Source organism: Bos grunniens, chromosome 12 (assembly GCF_055505025.1).
Source record: "Bos grunniens cultivar Pamir isolate PY7600 chromosome 12, Bosgru_T2T1.0, whole genome shotgun sequence".
NCBI lineage: Eukaryota > Metazoa > Chordata > Mammalia > Artiodactyla > Bovidae > Bos > Bos grunniens.
The window spans coordinates 79,425,063-79,445,824 of record NC_141176.1 but is presented as its reverse complement, the minus strand read 5'-3'; the positions used below and the strand labels follow the sequence as shown (position 1 = coordinate 79,445,824).

Sequence of the window (20,762 nt, the reverse complement as noted above, 5' to 3'; positions counted from 1 at the left end):
GGAAGGAGCAGAAGAAATGTCTCTGGGGTGCTGAGAGTGCTCCAACCCTGATGACGGCGAGGGCTGCACAAGCACATGCAATTATCAAAATCCAGCAAGTATATACTTCAAAATGGACATTTTATTGTATACAAATTTTACCCCTGCAAAAAACAAATGCTAATGACATACATGTTAAAGTATTTAGGGACATGTGCACAGATATTATTTTGAAAATTATTTTTTCAAAAGGATTAATGGATAGAAAAATGCCCAGAGGGATATGTATTAAAAACATGTGTAGTAATTACATTAATAGTAGAATTTAGGTGATAGGTACAGGACTGTACACAATAAAATTGTTTCAACTTTACACCATGTTTAATAATAAAATGTTGGAAAAGCATACAACACAGTAAGTGTTAGGATGGAAGGAATACACAAAGGGCTCTGAGAGGGCACAAGTAGAGGCACCTAACGCCTACAATTAAAACTGAATAAAATTTAACATTCAATTTGTCAGTCTCACTACTCACAGCATAAATGCCGCTTAGCTAATGGCGAGTGTGTGGGACAGTAAGGGTAATAGAGAACATTTCCCAGCATCACAGAAAGTTCTCCTGGACAGTGCTGGGTTGGGGGGACACGGTGTTCCCTGAGGTCTCCCCTGAAGGACAAGTGAGAAGGATGGACCTATGTGCCAAGCCTGAAGAGGGAATCCAGCATTCTGAACACAAAGAACATCGTATCTTTATAAAAGCCAAGAACTCAAGATTAATGAGGCTTTCCGAGAACTCAGAGTCCAGTACCGCAGCCCGCTCTCCTCTCCACCATGCCTTCGCTACTGAGTGGGTCTTTCTCACTACTTTCTCTGCTAGAAGATGCCAGTAAACAGCCAGAAGGAAAGAGGGAAATCAATCAAGTCCCAGTGACAGTAACTCAGGTAACATGATGCTGACTAGACCATGTAGTAGCAGCAGTGCAAACAGAGAAAACAGACTGCGGAGAAAAATTACCAGAGAGGAAAAGGCTACACGTGACTTACGTCAACTGTCTGAACAGGGGTCAAGTGAAGAAAGAGATGGAGTCCAGGAAGACAGCCAGAGCAAACTATCTGAACAACTGCCTGCCATTTCAATCATCAAAAGCTAGTGAATTTCTGATTTCATCTAATACAGCAAAAAGCCAAATGAAATACACTTTACCTTACTCTTCACCCTACTAAACAAAGTAGCTTTTCATATGCCCAGTCTGCATTTTCTGGGTTTCTGTGTAGTGTTTTATTACACTGGTTGCCTGCTGGAGCCCTCTAAATAAGGAAGGAAATACGAAGGGGAAAAAAAAGAAGGAAGGAGGAAACCTTAAATTGGCGGTCTCCAAAACTCAGGGTCCTAAAGCTACAATTCAAAGAGATAAAATGCACCCCTAGGTTTATAGCAGCGCTATTCACAATAACCAAGACGTGGAAACAATCGAAAAATCTCCATCGACAGATGAACGGATAAAGAAGATGTGGTACATATACACAGTGGAATACTGCTCAGCCATGAAAAAGAATGAAATCATGCCATTTGCAGCACCATGCATGGACCTAGAGATTAGCAAACTAAGTGCAGTCGGTCAGAAAGACAAATACCATGCACTTAAATGTGGGGTCTAAAGTATGACACACATGAACTTATCTACTTCTACAGAAACACACTCACAGGGACAGAGAGCAGACTTGTAGTTGCCAAGGGGGACAGAGGGACTGGAACTTTGGGATTACCGTTTTATATATAAAATGGATAAACAAAAAGGCCCACTGTGTAGCACAGAGGACTATATTCAATATCTTGTGATAAACCATAAAAGAATATGAAAAAGAATGTGTATTTATACATATATATGTATGTATAACTGGATCGCTGGGCTGTAGAGCAGAAACTAATATATTATGGTAAATCAAGTATACTTCAATACAATAAATTAAAAGAAAAAACAAAACTCAGGATCCTACAAAGTCCTATTTGTTTGGGGGCAATAATGTGAAAACGTCTAACCTATTTAAGAGTATGTGGATATAATCTGGAGAAATTAGTTGGGGGTTTTCAGTGAACTAGGAAAGCACTGTTATTTTTTATTTTTCCCATTTAAAATGAAGACACAGGCTCCTAACCTGTATTTTCAGAGAAAGTCAGTATGCTATATAGACTTAGAAACTGATTATATTCAGAATGTGAGAGTCAACTGTAGTTTCACCTAATTCCATATCATATCCAAAAATACAACCTGCTTTTCATAATGAAGATTATGGAAATTAACGTTTTACTTAACAGACGTTACTGAACACTGTATAAAATTGCGGCCTTAACAGAAATGAATAAGAAAGCAATGAGGAGAATCCTACAGGCTTTAGCTTTATGAGAACTCCCCAGCCTACAGGGCAATCACTGACTCTGGAGAGAGGCTATTTTCCAGCATGGCGTTGGAGTTTCCACCACATAATGAAGTATTTACAGAATATATCATGTGCAGGGACTGCCTTCAAAATAATCTTGGGGAGGAGGATGAAAGTGTAGACAAATGCATCCACCAAGTGCTGGTAATTTTTGAAGTGGGGTGACAAGGTCACAGCCATGAAACGAAAAGATGCTTGCTCCTTGGAAGAAAAGCTATGACCAACCTAGACAGCACATTAAAAAGCAGAGACATACTTTGCCAACAAAGGTCAGTCTAGTCAAAGTTATGGTTTTTCCAGTAGTCACGTATGGATGTGAGAGTTGGACTATAAAGAAAGCTGAGCGCCGAAGAATTGATGCTTTTGAACTGTGGTGTTGGAGAAGACTCTTGAGAGTCCCTTGGACTGCAAGGAGACCCAACCAGTCAATCCTAGAGGAAATCACTCCTGAATATTCATTGGAAGGATGGATGCTGAAGCTAGAACTCCACTACTTTGGCCACCTGATGCGAAGAACTAACTCACTGGAAAAGACCCTGATGCTGGGAAAGATTGAAGGCGGGAGGAGAAGGGGACAACAGAGGATGAGATGGTTGGATGGCATCACCAATGGGTGTGAGTTTGCGTAATCTCCGGGAGCTGGTGATAGACAGGGAGGCCTGGCGTGCTACAGTCCATGGGGTTGCAAAGAGTCAGACACGACTGAGCAACCGAACTGAACTGACAGGACACAGTGGTACACAATACTATTTTCTATAATTTGGTGTATTTTTAAGATTTTCCAAGAACAAAATTTAACTTACATCCTTTCAATGAAGAAATGACTCGCTGATAGAAATTACCTCTTAGCTTTAAAGAAAAAATTTTTTTAAGAAAGTGGTCCATAGGAAATAGAAAAAAACAGTCACCTAACTAAGCACATGAGCCTACTTCCCAATAGGCTCAAATTCTAGAAATGACAAGATTTATTTAAGGAGATACATCCATAACCTCACTGAAAAACAAAATTCTTTTTTAAGAAGAAGAGGACCATCTGAAAAACAGAAATTTTGGAAAAATTCTCAAAACATAAAACGGACAGGATGAGACTGGTGGGCAAAATCATATCCAAACACCTTCTCAGGAGAGGTATGCCGTGAGGTGGCTGCAGCTCTCTGGGAGACCCAGAGAGCTGAAACCAGGGAAAGGAAAGAAGAGGTCCTGAAGACTTCTTAGCCTCCAGACAGGCAGTCAGCCTTCTCTCACAATCAGAATTCAAAGACAGGCAACAGCAATTCTGAAAAACAAAAATGAGCGTTAAAACCTATCCTTATGAAACCAATACCAAACAAGAGAATTAAGGAACCAAAATTGGTGGAGCAAATAGGCAAAAAATTCTAAAAATGAAGATAACTGACATCCTTACAGATCCACAGGATGCAACACACATTAAAAAACAGACCAGTGTCCATGCAGACTGCTCTAGCAGTGGGGATGCAGTGTAATAAAGATAGACAAGCAAATCACTCCTGCCAGAGGACAGGAAGCGGTGCTTAATATAGTGCTTAGGAGTCAATAACTTCTCCCTGAGTTAGAACATAAAAGGCAGGAGAGCAGTCCCAAATGACAAAAAGCCACCAGCATGCCAAAATATGATCAGGCAAGTAGTACAAAACAAGTGCAGGCTTGGGCAGAACCAAGCTCAACATTAAGGCATCACGAAGAGGCTCCCGGCTGGCAGGATGGGTCACACACAGCCTTGCAGGCTATGGTAAGAAATCTGGGTTTTACTCCAAGAGCAGAGGGACGTCACTGGATGGGTTTTCAGCAAGGAACTGACGATCTGATTTACATCCTAAAAAGATCACTTCGGCTGGCCGTGTGGAAAACAGATTAGAGGCGGGCAGGAATGGAAAGAACTGTGGTGGTGTGAACCACGGACAGCAAGTTGCGTTGGAGTAAACGTGTTCAGATTTCACTGATGCTTTAAAACAAGGATACAGAATGTACTTCTGTGCAGTTTAGTTTTTTCCTCTGGTAAGAATGTATTCATGTGCTTATACAATAAAAAGAAAACAAACTGAGCAATGTGTTTTGTTAAAGATGTACTGATTATCACTTGAAACTGAAAACTTTTAGAGAATATTTGTTAACACTAAAGATATTTTATAACTAAGCAGCCAGTTAAGTCAAGAAAGAAGAGCAAAATACCCTGTCTCAAACATTTCTGTTAGACTGTAGTTCAAAGGTATAGCATTGTAATCAAATACTGCAGGGAATATTTTTAGATGATATAGATTCTAAAACTTAAAGCAGTCCTTATCTTTCATAAACACTAAAATATTTATAAACGAAATGATGTCATGTAAAATGTTCCGAAATAATCCACGGGTACAGATGGAATAAGATTGGTCAGGGGTTGTTAATTGTTAACACAGGGAGATGAGTACAGGGAGGTTCATAATATCATTCCCCACCTTGGTAAATGTAAGAAAATTTCACACAGTAAGGTTTTACTTTAAATCTTTTTGGGCTTCCCTGATAGCTCAGCTGGTAGAGAATCGCCTGCAAGGCAGGAGACCCTGGTTTTCGATTCCTGGGTCAGGAAGATCCCCTGGAGACAGGATAGGCTACCCACTCCAGCATTCTTGGGCTTCCCTTATGGCTCAGCTGGTAAAGCATCTGCCTGCAATGCAGGGTACCTGGGTTCAATCCCTGGGTTGAGAAGATCCCCTGCAGAAGGGAAAGGCTAGCCACTCCAGTATTCTGGCCTGGAGAATTCTACTGACGGCGTCCATGGGGTCGCAGAGAGTCTGACACAACAGAGCAACTTTCACTTACTTAAATCTTTTTAAGGGATAGGGGTAGGGAAGTTAAAACAATTAAAGGCAGTTCATTTCGATTTTTTAAAGGTAAATTCTAACATAAACTCTACCTCCACATTTACTCTACCTCCATAAACATTTAGAGTTCCCAGTATAAAGTTTAAAAGATTGTGCATCACATGTACAAATGTGTGTACAGAAAACATGTTAAAATGACACTAAAAAGAGACTGAACTAGGGATCACGTAAGAATGGTGAAAATGCTGTGGCTGAACTCTCTAACCATCCAGTCTATTACAGCTGGTAAAATTAATTTCAAAGGCAAGCTGATGGATTTATCTATGTGCTCACAACACGTAAAGGAAGCAGTCTTCCAATTATCAAGATTTCAAACATCTCCCATTTAATTTTCTCAAAGGGACAATCAGATCAATGTACTCAGTAGAGGATTTCAGATTGCTGGAGGAAGAAATCTGGATAGCAGCTAAACCATTAGTCACAGCACTTTCCTTATCCAGTCACGAAAATGTCTAACAGGAAAGATGTAACACAGAAGGAAATTAAGAAATAAAAAAATAAAAAAAACATGCTGAATACTTTCAGAATATCTATTTCACTTAATTTTCACAACAAACCTAGAAAATAAACCTCTTTCATACTGTGATAACTGAGGAATCTAAGGCTCAGAGAAGTCACCCAAGCTACCTGAAGACTCATGGTAACTGTCAGAACATGACTCAATTTCAAAGCCTAGTTTTATTTGCAGCACAACTCAGAAACCTTTCCACCACATAAACCAGGCTAAGCTCTCTCTCCACAGTTGCTCAGCCTTGCATGCCTCACTCACCCAACCCATCATTTAATGGAACATTTTAACCACAATCTGTTCCAATCTCACAGGTAGACCCTGAGGTTTAGTGGGAGCCAAGGGTACATTTGCAAAGTTCTTTCAACTATTTATTCCAGATGCCTCAGGCCACACATTCTACAGAGAGCCACTGCAGTTTCCTGCTTCAACAGTGCTTGCCAGAGGCTGGACCGAACCAGCACTGCCACACCTCCAACCGGCACCCTGGAGGGTGCCTCGGCCACCTGCCACGACGACGGAGCGCACCTCGAAGGTGTGCCCAAGCGATCACCAGGACTCCGCGGCCGCCATCAACTGCCAGATCCAGCTGGCGCTTCTTGCCTCCTGCATCTCCCTGGCCATGTCTTGCTGCTTTGATCCTGACGGTGCGGCTGTGAAGGATATGCCAAATTTCTTCAGCAGTCTCATGAGGACACAGAATATGCGGAGACACTGATGAAGCTACAAGCCAACAAGGCGGCTGAATCCCAAATTCTTCAGGGTATCAAGAAACTAAACCAGGAGGACTTGGAGAGCAAGCCGGTGGAACACAACAGAACACGTGTTACTCCTGAAAAGCACCTAAGGGAACTGCACAAGCTGGTTACTGACTAGACAATACCCACTTGGGCGACTTCCCCGAGACTCTTTACCTGAATGAGCAGATGAAATCCAAAGGTCTGGGTGACCAGACACCAGCGTGCACCAGATGGGGGCCCTCGAATCTGGCATGGCAGAGGATCTCTCTGACAAGCACACCCTGGGGGACAGAGACCCTGAGAGCTGAGCCCCAGGCTGGCTTCCCACAGCCACAGGGCCACTTTCTTGGTCACTGAGGCCGTGCATGCATGTTCAGGTTACCGTGACCTTTTCTGTAAGTTGGACCAAAACATCCACCTAGGCTCTTTCATTTGCACTAGTCCTTCAAATAAAGCAACGAGGTGTCCCTCCAAAGAGTCTTCTATACTGTCACCCCAGAGGTCCAGTTCCTCTCCAAACTAAGCTTCTCTTGCCTTCAATGATTGAAAGCGGTATCCAGCATTTCTTGTGCCTTTTACCTAAAACTCAGATCCTTATCATGTTACTATCTTATCTAACATCACTCCCACCTAACAATGTGATAAGTAAATACCACTTCCTCTATACAAATTTCAGTCTTCCAGGGAGAATTGATTATCATCCCCCGGTGCACCTCGGTCACTTCTCCTAACGGAACTTGCCACAGCGTGTAAGTGGTGGCTGTGTAGCCCCTTTCCCCGAAAGACAGAGGGCATGCCTCCTAACTGGGATATTTCCCCACCTTCCTCCAAGGCCAGCCCCCTGCTACAGCCAGAGAAATCCTCCCAAAATGCATTCCTAGTAACAATTCTGCAGTGTTTGCACAGCACTGGAGAGATTCAGTCCAAGTCCCTTCAGATCTAAAGGCAAACAGGATCCTGCATGATCAGGTCCCTCATCTGGGTCCAGCCTCCTCACCCCTCACTCTCAAACGCTAAAGAATCTGCCTGCAATGTGGGAGACCTAGGTTCGATCCCTGGGTCGGGAAGATCCCCTGGAGTAGGGAATGGCAACCCACTCCAGTATTCTTGCTTGGAGAATTCCATGGACAGAGGAGCCTGGTGGGCTACAGTCCATGGGGTCACAAAGAGACAAACACTACTGAGTGACTGACACACACAGACAGCACAGGGAACGGGCGGAACCTCCCTGAACACACCAGTTCTCACGCTGCATCCCTTTCAACTTGCCGTTCCACAGAAACGCCTTCCCCACCTGCCCCCCTGGCAAAGTTCCCTCCTCCATCAGGATTCTGCCCTCACACGCAGTTCCCCTGTGAAACTTCCCCTCACTACTTGGGTGAGAAGGCGGGGACGCTCCTCCTCCACTACTTCCCTGTGCATCCCTCCACTCACAGGCACAGGACTTCACTCTGCAATCCCCCAGCCTCAATAAGCTGGCCTGCACAGCTGGCCTGCCAAGTCCCAGACCTGACCAAAACAAGCCTGAGAGAACGAACTGCCTTTTCTTCTTTATATACCACCGAGTCCAGTACCTTGCACAAAGTGGTACTCAAAATTTATTGAATGCTGCTGCTGCTGCTAAGTCGCTTTAGTCGTGTCCGACTCTGTGCGACCCCAGAGACAGCAGCCCACCAGGCTCCCCCGTCCCTGGGATTCTCCAGGCAAGAACACTGGAGTGGGTTGCCATTTCCTTCTCCAATGCATGAAAGTGAAAAGTGAAAGTGAAGTTGCTCAGTCGTATCCGACTCTTAGCGACCCCATGGACTGCAGCCTACCAAGCTCCTCTGTCCATGGATTTTCCAGGCAAGAGTACTGAATGAATGTAACTAAATTCCTTCTTTCTTAAATGTATTATAGTTCATCAATATAATAGAACCTAAGATACACAATAACAATTATAAAAATCAAACCCACCAAAGATTCGTACAGACACTAATATGTTTCTTTAAAAATTGTAAATGTGTCTGCTTCTGCAGTATCTCAACTGTGTATTTTAAGCCATGGATAATTTTTATTCCTTTGCCACATCCTGGGAGACAGTGACAATGAGAGAGGCCTCCTACTTCTGAGAGATAAGACAACCAAACATCCTGCTGTCTTCTGAGCAGCAATAAACAAACAGGTTTCTCCACAGACAAGAGTCAGCCAAAGGTCAGCCAAATATACAGCATGGACGGGGGAAAAGGTGAAGCAGCTAAGTCTTGTACTGAAGTTATAACAGTATTGCTGCTGCTAAGTCGCTTCAGTCGTGTCCGACTCTGTGCGACCCCACAGACGGCAGCCCACCAGGCCCCCCCCAAGATCTGTCATATGTTTACAGAGCAAAAACTAAACAATTTTAAGAAACAAAGTTGAGGGCTTAAAAAGTATGATGTGCTGAGAGTCACAACCAAGACTGAACAACCAGACTGAAAAAGTCAAGAACAAAAGGTTAGAGACGCGAAGGCTCAAGCCAAGGCCAGGTGGCAGAAGGGAAGCTAGCCCGGGGGGGTGGTGTTCAGGCTGGAGCACTTAAGAGTGTCAGGAAGAAAGAGAACTTTAAGATCCTTCTAAAACCGAACATAGGCGGGGAAAAAGAACACAATGCAGGGAGGAAAAAAGTACTGTCTATAAAAGGTCCTATCTAAATTCAAGATCAGAGCAAGACGGGTCAGAGAAAGAAGTCTCAAGACAGAAACAGAACACAGTGGAATCTGGCTCTTCTCCAAAGAACAGGAAGTTCATTATCTTCACAATTCCACAGTCGAGTAAGGACCAATGACAAAACAGTTTTAATAAAAATACACTGAGCTGGAACCCCTAGACCTTGCAAGCATCTCTTTCCAATCTCCCTAGCCTAAAAACTGTTTTAGTATTCAAAGCCAAAAGTTTCCAGGTGGCACTAGTGGTAAAGAATCCACCTGCCAGTACAGGAGACAGCAGAGACACGGGTTCGATCCCTGGGACAGGAAGATTCCCCGGAGGAGGGAAGATCTCCTGGAGGAGGAAATGACAACCTGCTCCAGTATTCTATTACAGTCCATGTTGCTGCAAAGAGTCGGACATAAGTGAGCACATGTGCGCACACACAGCCAGACTTAAAACGGAGCACATGCGCGCACACACACATAGCCAGACTTATAACTGACCACGTGCACGCGCGCACACACACAGACTTAAAGGAAGTTATGTAGCAAGTACATACGAACTATGTCTGCACCAAAATCTTCCTGGGTAAACTAGGAAAATAAAATCTATTGTAACCACGTTTGCTCAATTCCAATGGACTTTAGTCTTCGCTTCAGTTAAATGTGAAAGCATAAATGTTGTGATGGGTTTCCCTTTTCAATGAATTTTAACTTGGAAAATCAGTTTAGAAGCGTTCATATTTAAAAAAAGTTAGAACAGTCAACCTCACTCATCCATTTTGAAAACATTTATTGCAAATCTACTTCATGTCAACATAGTTTAGGTATAGAGATTAACAGCACTTTCCATAAAGCTTATATTCTAGAGAGGCAGACAGACAAGAAATACAAATCAAGTAATTGAGGACAACATTAAGTTTTATGAAGAAAACACAAAAAGGGAAAGGGAGATTATTAACTGACCTAGAGCATGCTTCTTAAACAGCATGTCAGGGCTGAAATATGAACGCTCATTTGGAAAGCTGTTCTCTGAAACCTCCAGAGTATAGGAACAACAAGAATAAAGACACCTACATCAGAAATGAGCTGGGCATGTGGAAGTCAAGTTGATGTGGCAGGAGCCCAGTGAAGGAGAAGATTAAGATGAGAAAAGATATAAGTAAACAGGAGTCAGATACATAAGGCTTTGCAGGCTCTACTGTGTTGAGAAGAGAATAGAAGATGAGGATGTAGCGAGAGAGACTACCAAGGACTCTCTGATCTGAAGTTCCCCTCTCAAGAGAAACAATGATACTGTTCAGTAGCTACAGCGACACATAACATCAAAGCCCAGTTTAAGACGGAAACACTATAGCCTGCTGGAGTGCTGATGTCAGAGCCCCAGTAGAGGAAGAAAGTGATGGTGCAGGAGAAAAACAGCAACTGTAGAAGCAGTCGTTTCAGATGGTGACAGGAAACGGAATCCAGGCCATAAGTATAAAATTGGATTTTGCCAAGAGGAGGGATTTTTGTTTTTAATCATTAATGTTTTTAATCATTAAGTAGCAGAATGGGTACAGATGCAGGTAGGTAGGCTACTAAATTCAGAGGTAGAAAGAAGAAGAAACTGCCCTGTGACGGCTTTCATTTTCTCAATAAAGACAAAGTCTAAAACAGCAGTCCCCAACTTTTTAGCACCAGGGACAGGTTTCCTAGAAGACAATTTTTCCACGGATAGGGTTGGGGAGAGGAGACAGTTTCAGGATGAGTCAAGCACACCACATTTACTGTGTGCTTTGTTTCTATTATCATCACGTCAGCTTCACTTCAGATCAACAGGCATGAGATCTGGAGGTTGGGGACCCCTGGTCACAAAGAATGGGCAAGAGGGACTTTCCTGGTGGTGCAGGGGCTAAGACTCTGAGTTCCCAACGCAGGGGATCTGGGTTCCATCCCTGGTCAGGGAACTAGATCTAAGATGCCACAGCTAAGACCTTGTGCAGCCAAAAACAAAGAATGAGGAAGAAAAGAAAGGAGGATTTCAACTGGAGATTTAAGGAAAGAAGAAAAGGTCTGAGACACTAACTTTCCAGAACACTAGGGAACTGTAGGAATTGTAGCTAGGAATGCTAGCAGTACTGAGTATGCACTGGAAAGAGAGACTATATGCTTAAAATGAGACCTGTCAGCAAGGTTATCTTCATTTTTCTCCATCCATGATCAGCTCTGAGGTTCAACAAACCAGTTGGCCAGGTTGAATTTAAATCAGTTCAAATTTTGGCAAGTGAATAAAACCAAAGTTTACATGGACAAGAAAATTAAAGGGTGCTTCCAATGGACTGACTACAAGATAGATCATGAAATCCACATTGAGCAAGTAGCAAGAGAACACAGATGCTTCACAAAACATGCGTTATATCCCCAAGTTGTCTATAAATGCAAAGACAAAAGCCAAGAGTTCTATACTGCGTGTAGCTCACCTATAAAGAGCACTACAGTGAAGCCTCTGCTAGCCGATTAAATGAGTCTTCGTATTCTAGAACTCCGAATGACACAAACTCATCAGACTTTTAAAACTTATCTTCAAAAATTTAAAAAGCAGTATCCCAAAGATCTTGAAAAATCAATTTATGGCCGATATGATGTTTTTGTTCTTAAGAGCAAGTGACTGCGTTCCCATGATATTTCCATACAAAGAAACATTAATAACTGGACAATAATCAGGGGAACACTATGGCAAGAGAAATTAAACTTAACCACAATTCATTAACTTCATATGGGAAAGTAAAGCCTATTGACTACTGGCCATTCCATTTCAGCACAACTCCCCCATCCCACAGTAACTAAACTACTCCATTTCTGGGCACTCGCTCAGTAAATACTAACTAGTCAAGTGAATTGGGACCTGGACACTACTGCTAAATAACAGCCTATAACATTAGATGAACTTAAAATAACTTTCTAGAAGCTCTCTGATAGTCTGCTACAATACTTAGTTTACAGGAGTTACCCCTTATTCTCAGGGAATACATTCCAAAATCCCCGTGGTTATCAAAACACGGATAGTACTGAACCCTATATATACATTTAGGGCTTCCCTGATAGCTCAATTGGTAAAGAATCTGCCTGAAATGCGGGAGACCCCGGTTCGATTACTGAGTCAGGAAGAGCCACTGGAGTCGGGATAGGCTACCCACTCCGGTATTCTTCGGCTTCCTTGTGGCTCAGCTGGTGAAGAATCTGCCCACAATGCAGGAGACCTGAGTTCGAGCCCTGGATTGGGAAGATCCCCTGGAGAAGAGAAAGGCTACCCACTCCAGTATTCTGGCCTAGAAAATTCCATGGACTGTATAATGTGGCTGCAACGAGTCGGATATGACTGAGCGACTTTCACACACACACTATATACACATTATATTTTCCTATTCATACGCACTTATCATTATGATAAGGTTGATTTAAAAATTAGACAGAGATCAACAATAGTAAAAGAACAATTATCACAATATACTATAATAAAAGATGTGAATGTTGTGCCCTCTTCTCAAAATATCTTATTGTACAAATGGAATGCCTTTCCCATCTTACCTGAGCACTTATCAAAGACTGTGACCACAACTTCCTTAGTCTGAGGTGCGACAGTCAAACTAGCACAAATTACTTTTTCCTTTTTCACAATTTCACAGATAGGAGACTGATTCTTACCACAGATCTTAGCAACCGAGCACACAGTTTTGTTTTGTTTTTTTCTTTCCTTACTAAGACACAGACTTTTTTCACTTAAAGGCAGCAGTTTACAGCTTCTCTTGGCATATCCAAACTTCCAAATTGTCAGCATCACCAGGTTTGCACTTTAGGGCCATTATTAAGTAAAAGAAGGGTTACCTGAACACAAGCTCTGCAACAGTGCTGATAATCCAGATGGCTACTAAGTGACAGGCTGGATACAGGGGACAAAGAGATGATTCATGGCCAGAGCAAGACCGTGTGAGATTTCATCATGCTATTCAGAAAGGTTTGCAATTTAAAACTTATGAATTGTTTATTTTGGGAATTTCCCATTTAATATTTCACACCACAGTTTACCACAAGTAACTGAAACCAAGAAAAGAGAAACCACAGGTAAGGGGAAGAGGGTATATAAATTACTGAAAGTCCTTTGCTTTTGCTATTTATTACCTTCATATTTAAATAATGTCAAGAAAATCCTAGCGAGCACAGTTCACATAAGAAATATCACCATCTTTTGTAACTATTCTTTTCCCAGCGTCCAAAGTATATGGTTTTGTCAGGTCAGTTCAGTGAAATAAAGATAAACTGAGTTCAGAAAAGAATGTTAAGGAAGAAAGAGATAAAAGAAGGTTTGGTTCCCAGGTTATGTTCCCACTTAAATCACCAAATAGAACACACCATTAGCGGAGAATTAAAATAGCTTCCTTATCTGTAACATAAGAATACTAAAGTAGATAATACAAAAGTTTTTCTTCTGCTCCAAAAATTCTATTCCTAAACTAGTGCTTCAGACTTCCTTCTTTCAAAGGCCTTTTGGAAAAGGGCTGCTAAAAGATTTAACCTTTCAATTCATGAGCCTATTAAATAGTTTATTTCTCTGAATTACAATTAACCGAAAAGCCTAGGGAAACAAATAAGTATTTTTAAATCCGACACAACTAGGCCCCCTAAGCTAATTACTGGGGACACTCTGCAATACAACTCTTTCATATTCACTCTCCTCACACCTGTTCTGTGTCTTCCGTCTCCAAGCCTGGGCCCAGTAGTGGAACCATGCGGTCCTAAGTGCCTCCAGAAAGACAGCTTAGAAAACTCAGACACTCAGCTTACTTGGGAAAACTCGAGCTAACAGCTTGCTTTCAGAGGTTCTTGCCTATCTTTACATCTCCATCAAATAAAATAGATACCTGGTTTACACAACAGATACCTAATTTAACTCCACTGCATAACTCATTATACCAGTGAGTCCTTTTTAGACATGCAAAATTTCAGGTCCCACCTAGACTTACTGAATCAAGGACTTTGGGAGTGAGGCTCACCACTTTGTTTAAAAAGGAATCCAGGTGACCACACACTCAAGCTTGAGAACCACTGTATTAAAGACATCAGGAAAATTCTCTTCCTGTTCATTACTGCTGGTGGCAAACAAACAAATAGAAAGGCTGAATTTTCTCAGCTGCCAGTACTTACAAGTGCTTGGGCCCACAGGATACCCTCAGCCACTTAACTTCTGTCTCCAGTCCACAAGCAAGATGAACTTTAGAGTCAAATAATGTAAGTTCAACTTATGTCTCTTAGAGTTAACAGCTATGTGACCTTATCCAAGTTAAATTCTTAGAGCCTCAGTTTCCTCATCTGGAGAGTAGAAACAACATCTTGTACCTCCTTGAACAGGAGATAGCTTACAGAAAGGTGGCCAGGAGAGTGCCAGGTACCATCGATAAGTTTAGGAACTTTTTCCTTTCTTCTCTACCACCTGGACCAAGTCCTGGCCACCTCACACAGACAATACCCTAAAGAAGACAGCACTTTGGCACCCCTCTGTGAAATGTCACCATGCGTTCCACATTGGGTGAATAGCTCTCGGGTGAGGTTTTCCTTCTGGAAAATACTACAAGATAGAAATGAAGTGTTAAAGTCCTACAGAATCATATACAGAACAGTGATTCTAAAAAGACAGCCTATAAGCCAGTGGAAAAGGCAAACCTTACACAGGTGTATACCTGTGTAACTTAAAATAATAATTCACGTTAAGCAGAACATAGGCAACTTTCTCTTCAAAGTGAAGTATCAGTCCATCAGTGGTGTCCAACTCTTTGCAACCCCATGGACTATAGCCCACCAGGCTTCTCTGTCCATGGAATTCTTTAGGCCAGGACACTGGAGTGGGTTGCCATTCCCTTCTCCAGGGGATCTTCCTGACCCAGGGATCAAACCCAGGTCTCCCGCACTACAGGCGGATTCTTTACCATCTGAGCCACCAAGGAAGCTCAGTTTTCTCTTAAGTGGCCAAAATTAATTAATGCTAACTGTACTACACTTCATAGGGTAGGAGATAGTTAACATTAAAATATGTAAAAGAAGTGGAATACATGACCTATATTAAAGGTCAAGGTCCAGGCATTGCAGTCCCAATTCCATATATTTTTCTGGGGCAGCCTCACTGTCAAATTCTTTTTCCCAATGTTGCCATGCCACATATTCTGCTTTCTGATTTAAAAAAAAAATATGGTCCTCCGGAACACCACCCACCCCGCCCCGCCAAAAAAAAAAAAAAAAAACAGCTGCTATGAATAAGACCTAAAAATTGGAGAGTATTACTCTTTTTCCAAGTTGAAAATCTGGAGGGGATTTTACCAGCAACAATTCCTGCCTTCAGCTCTTCACTCCCTCTAATACGAAATCCAATATTAAACTGTTTAATTTGACCTCCGTAACTACTAGCCTGTTCACGGGGCTGGAAACAGTTGAGTGCACGACATGACTTCACTATACTCGAATATTCCGCAGGGTAACCACGCTTGGAGCATCAGATCAATGGGCACTCCCGGCTTTCATTCTTACTCCTGCCCGCTGACAACTAAGACGGGACAACCCTCAGTTTCCTGTTAAGAGCAGCCAACATACCAAACTGTAGGACTGAAGTGAAAATTAGCGTTCGTATCTTCTTAAAAGTGGATTCCCTACCACCCCACCCCCACCCCAGGGAACTCGTAAAAGGAAAGGCTGAGTGACATCAGACTGGAAACTGTAAAGCCACAAACTTTTAGTGCCTTGCCCGCCGGGAGCTTGAATTTCAGCAGCGGCTCCTTAACGCACCAAGCTAACAACTTCGAGACACAACCCAGAGCAGAGTGGGGTGACGGTTACTCACTTCTAACATCCAACACGACACTGTCCCCTCCACCTCCCGGAACTCCAAAGCCAAAGCACCCTCCCTTCGGGCCACCTTTACAGCCTCCTCCCAGCACCGCTGACCCGGAGCCCCCGGCGCCGATCGAGGGTCCCAAGCGAGGCCGGGACCGGACAGCCGCCCGGGTCTCCGCGCCCTAGGACTCCCCAGAAGTCGCCGCCCCGCTTCCCGCCGGCCCCACCGGCCCGGCTCCTCAGTCCATACCCGCGGTTCCGCGGCCCGCCGCTGCCCGCACCTCTCCCCCAGACAAACCCGGAACCGGGAGCCGGCCCCCGCCCTGGGGCGGGCTCAGGCCCAGGCCGGCCGCGGAGTCCCCGGCTCCCGCCCCGACCGCCCCGAGACGCTCGACTGGGAAGCGCCGGGAGGCCTGGCCGCCCCTCCACCCCCCACCACACCCGGCGCGCGCCTCCTCCGGGCCGGGGCGGGACACGACTCACCTTCGTACTGCAGGTCCACCAGGACCAGCAGGAAAGGGAACACCGAGCCCAGCCGGCTGGTCACAGAGCCGGGGGCCACCATGTCCGAGAGCGCGGGCGCAGAGGAGGAGCAAAGCTGCGGGGCCCACCAGCCCCCCGCCGCGGCGCTCAGGCTGCAGCTGCGGCCGCCCGCCCGCAGTCTGCTCTCGCTCGGGCCTAAGGCGGCTGGCGCCTAGAGGAGGGAGGCGGCAGCAGCGGCGGCGGCAGCGGCGGCGGGCGGGGTCCTAGCTACGCCACGCCCCCAGCGCCGCCGCGGCCCAATCGCCTCCTTCCTGATTGCGCTTCTACTGGGCTCGCCGGGATCGTGGTTCGCGCTGATAGGCCGCGGGGGCCGCCGCCCCGCCCCGTCTCTGATAGGATAACGTGGAAGCACGAGACGAGGCTGCGTCCGCCGGTGGCGGAGCTGTCAGAAGCTCTAAACCGCCGCTGCCGGGCCGAGGGGAGGCGGCCCGGGGAGGTTTGTGTGGCGGCCGCCGAGTCCGCATGCGCAGGCCGCCCAACTCTTTTTGGGTCGGCCCCCAGCGCGCCGGCTTGGCTAGGAGGAGAAGGCTGTCAGCAATCCGAAGTTTTCCGGCGTGTTGTTTGGAGAGAGAGAGAGAAGGGAAGCCGCCGCGTCCGGGATGAGAAGCCAGACCTGATGCCAGGAAGTCTGCGGGGCTGGATCGCGGAACAGGACGAGTCGCAGAGCCTGCTGCCCTCCCGCTGAGTGTCTCGGAACCAATACGGACCGAACCCTGAGGAGGGCTCCAGAAACGATCAAGAGAACCTGGAGCGCAGTGAAGTAGGGTTAACCGATGGAGCCAGGAGTATTTCAGGGAGCTTTTCAGGCACAATCAAGTACGTTAGGGTCCTAAAGCAGGTTAAGTGAGAATGGCATGGAAACCTGGGACCCAACCCCCGACCGTCCAGGGGACCAGCGTGTCCAGAAAAGAGCAATTCTGGAATATATTGTGCAAAAGAAACCTAGGAAGCACAGCAGCTAAGAGAGCAAAGGGCTGTTGAGAGTACAGCCGACGTCAACTATAAGGGGGAAAAAAAGAAAGAGCTGTTAGGACTGGATTTTGTATCTTGTGCTCATGAGATGAAACTTGAGAGACATGAACAAGATAAAGTTCAAGTTATGCAGTCTGGGCGTTAAACTTGTTCACATCCACTTCCTCTGGCATCCCCAAAACAACGCACACTATACACCAGTGATGCTTCCCATTGGGTGAGACAATAATGCCTTTCTGTGTTAAGTGTTGTCAAGTGTAAAGTTATTACTTTTCCAGATTATGTTTGCTTCCTTGGTGGTACTGTACACTTTGAAACTCATGAATGATAAATAGCATAGTGAATTCGTGATTTCCTAAAAAATACATTCAGAAGGCTAAAAAGCTTTCTAAGCTTTTATTCCAGAGGGAACTAATGCAAAGGAAATGGTTTGCAGAAAGGAAAAACAAGCCAAAAACACAGTCCCTTAGTAGCTGTGGTGGAAAGCAATACAATATAATGTGAACAGGGGAGGATTCAAATCCCCGAAATTTTGCTGCACACCGCACCTCTTAGCTAAAGCTATCTTCATCTGTAAAGTGGGTATGACACTGATAGCCTCAACGGTTTGTTCTGAGGTTTCATGAAGGGGGTACAAATTTTTCTAAATTATAAAGTATTATGTGGGCTTCCCAGGTGGGGCTAGTGGTAAAGAACCAGCCTGCGGATGCAGAAGATGTAAGAGACGCTGGTTTGATCCCTAGGTGGGGAAGCTCACCTACAGGCGGACATAGCAACCCACTCCAGTATTCTTGCCTGGAGAATCCCCTGGACAGAAAAACCTGGCAGGCTAAGGTCCATAGGGTCGCAAAGAGTCAGACACAACTGAAGGGACTTAGCACACACACATGCAAACAAGTGTTATTCATACTTCTAACAAGAGTGAGATCATGAGACTCCTCTTTGGAATTTTTTTTTATTTTTGTTTTTTCCTTTCCCGTATAGGGCTTCCCTGGTGGCTCAGATGGTAAAGAATCTGCCTGCAATGCAGGAGACCCGGGTTCAATCTCTGGGTTGGGAAGATGTAGAGAAGAGAATGGCTACCCACTCCAGTATTCTTGCCTGGAGAATTCCGTGGACAGAGGAGCCTGGCAGGCTACAGTCCATGGGGTCACAGAGAATCGGGCATGACTGAACAACTTACGCCTTCAATTCACTTTTCCTTATCGACCATCACAAGGCAGTGTTAGTGAAAAAAGAGCAGATGATTTTAGTGTCCACAAGTAGTTAGTGAAGACATCATCTGGATAAAGTACTGTGGCCAAGGCAGCTAACAAAAAATGTTGAACATAATGAGGACAGAATTTTGTGAGCAAATAATTTGTTGTTGTTTAGTCCCTCAGTCGTGTCTGAATCTTTGCCATCCCATGAACTGTAGCCCGCCAGGCTCCTCTGTCCATGGAATTTTCCAAGCAAGAATACTGGAGCGGGTTGCCATTTCCTTCTCCAGGGGATCTTCCCAACTCAGGGATTGAACCCAAGTTTCCTGCATGGCAGGTAAATTCTTTACCACTGAGCCACCACGGGGAGCCCAAACAAATAATACTATACCATGAATTATCACCAGAATGCTGCCTGTCTGTGCTTTTGATCTTAAGGAAGAGCAGTGCTAAAGAAGTTCTAAGAATGGAAATTAAAAATGATTAAGGAGAGGATAGACCTTGTGCTGAAGTGAAGTTGCTCAATCGTGTCCGACTCTTTGCAACCCCATGGACTGTAGCCTACTAGGCTCCTCCGTCCATGGGATTTTCCAGGCAAGAATACTGGAGTGGGTTGCCATTTCCTTCTCCATAGATAATAAATAACAAGGGCCTTCAGTGTTGAGTGATTTGTAAAATTCACTGATCAACTCGCATATCAGTGAAGCCTGAAGTCTTAAAACTAAAATTTACAAAGTATCCCGTGGAAGAGAGAACTTTACAACAAAGAAAGGAAACATTATTTTAGACTGCAGTTAGTGTCCAGGGCTAAAATTATCTTTACATATAAAATGCTTAGGAATGTTTTCTCCAGTGCTCATCTGGGCATGGTTTTCACCTGATCACCCCTGCCAATAAAATCAAAGTAATCCAGTGATTGTAGAGAAAATTATAAATATTGTTTGCATTTATCAACATTTATGCAGTACTTTAAAAAATTAAACATAAACACCCTATAGTAATTAATAGCACCTATTCACCATGATAGTAAAAGATTTAAAATAATAGTAGAATATTTAAATTGTGGTATATACAAAACCACCAATATTATATAATTGTAATATATAAAAATATATTGATTTGTGTTTACTGACCAGTAAAATAATACTGGCAAAGAGGAATGGACAGATGTAGAACACAGTTTCTGGAGGTAAAGAAGATAAGATTTAAAAAAAAAAAAAGAAGAAGATAAGATTTGCTGATGGATTAGCCATGGGGAGAAATAAATGGCTCAAAAGCAAGTATACTTATAACATCTTTTTGAACCAAAAATGGCAATCCACTCCAGGACTATTGCCTGGAAAATCCCATGGACAGAGGAGCCTGGTAGGCTACAGTCCATGGGGTCGCAAAGAGTTGGACACGACTGAGCGACTTCACTTCACTTCAAAAACAAAATAGGCAGCGTTGTAATTCACATAAGGAATGATGTAGTATACATCCTTCTACATTTATCTTTATGAACTTGAGCTTTCATTTCTATCAAAGGGATTTCTAACCATGGGCTTACTTTGTCAAAGACTGCACATTTAATATTTAAGATATACTGTTAGACTATTTTCCCTAAAAGTCAGGGTAATTTGCATTCCTAACAACTATTTATGTCCCCACATACCATCACCAAATATAACTGATTTCCATAGTTTTTGCCAACCTGATGGTAAAGCATTACCCTTCTCTAAGTTTACTACTTCTTTGCAGCAATTTGAAGACTCTGATCCAACTTCGGTGTTCTCATGTAGAAATTTGGCTTTAAAGCCAGTCCTCTGTCTGACCACCTTCTTTTATGTTGTTAGCATGCTTCTGGCCACATCAACCTGTCTCCTTCATCACACCATTTTCTCTCGTTATTGACCTTCCTCCTTCATCTTATAAGGATCTTTGTAATTAATTATTTAGAATCCCTCCGGATAATCCAGGATATTCTCTGCCC

The 20,762-nt window shown here is 43.9% G+C and overlaps 1 protein-coding gene across 1 annotated transcript in view; it reads right to left on the bottom strand.

The window, feature by feature from the left end:
• Nucleotides 1–16,772, bottom strand: part of DNAJC3 (DnaJ heat shock protein family (Hsp40) member C3) — a 67,082-nt gene extending 50,310 nt beyond the window's left edge. The window contains exon 1 of the mRNA XM_086330285.1: nucleotides 16,560–16,772. Coding sequence (XP_086186411.1) covers nucleotides 16,560–16,641 — 82 coding nt within the window. The 5' untranslated portion in view covers nucleotides 16,642–16,772. The remainder of the gene's footprint in view (nucleotides 1–16,559) is intronic.
• Between the last annotated feature and the right edge of the window lie 3,990 nt (nucleotides 16,773–20,762).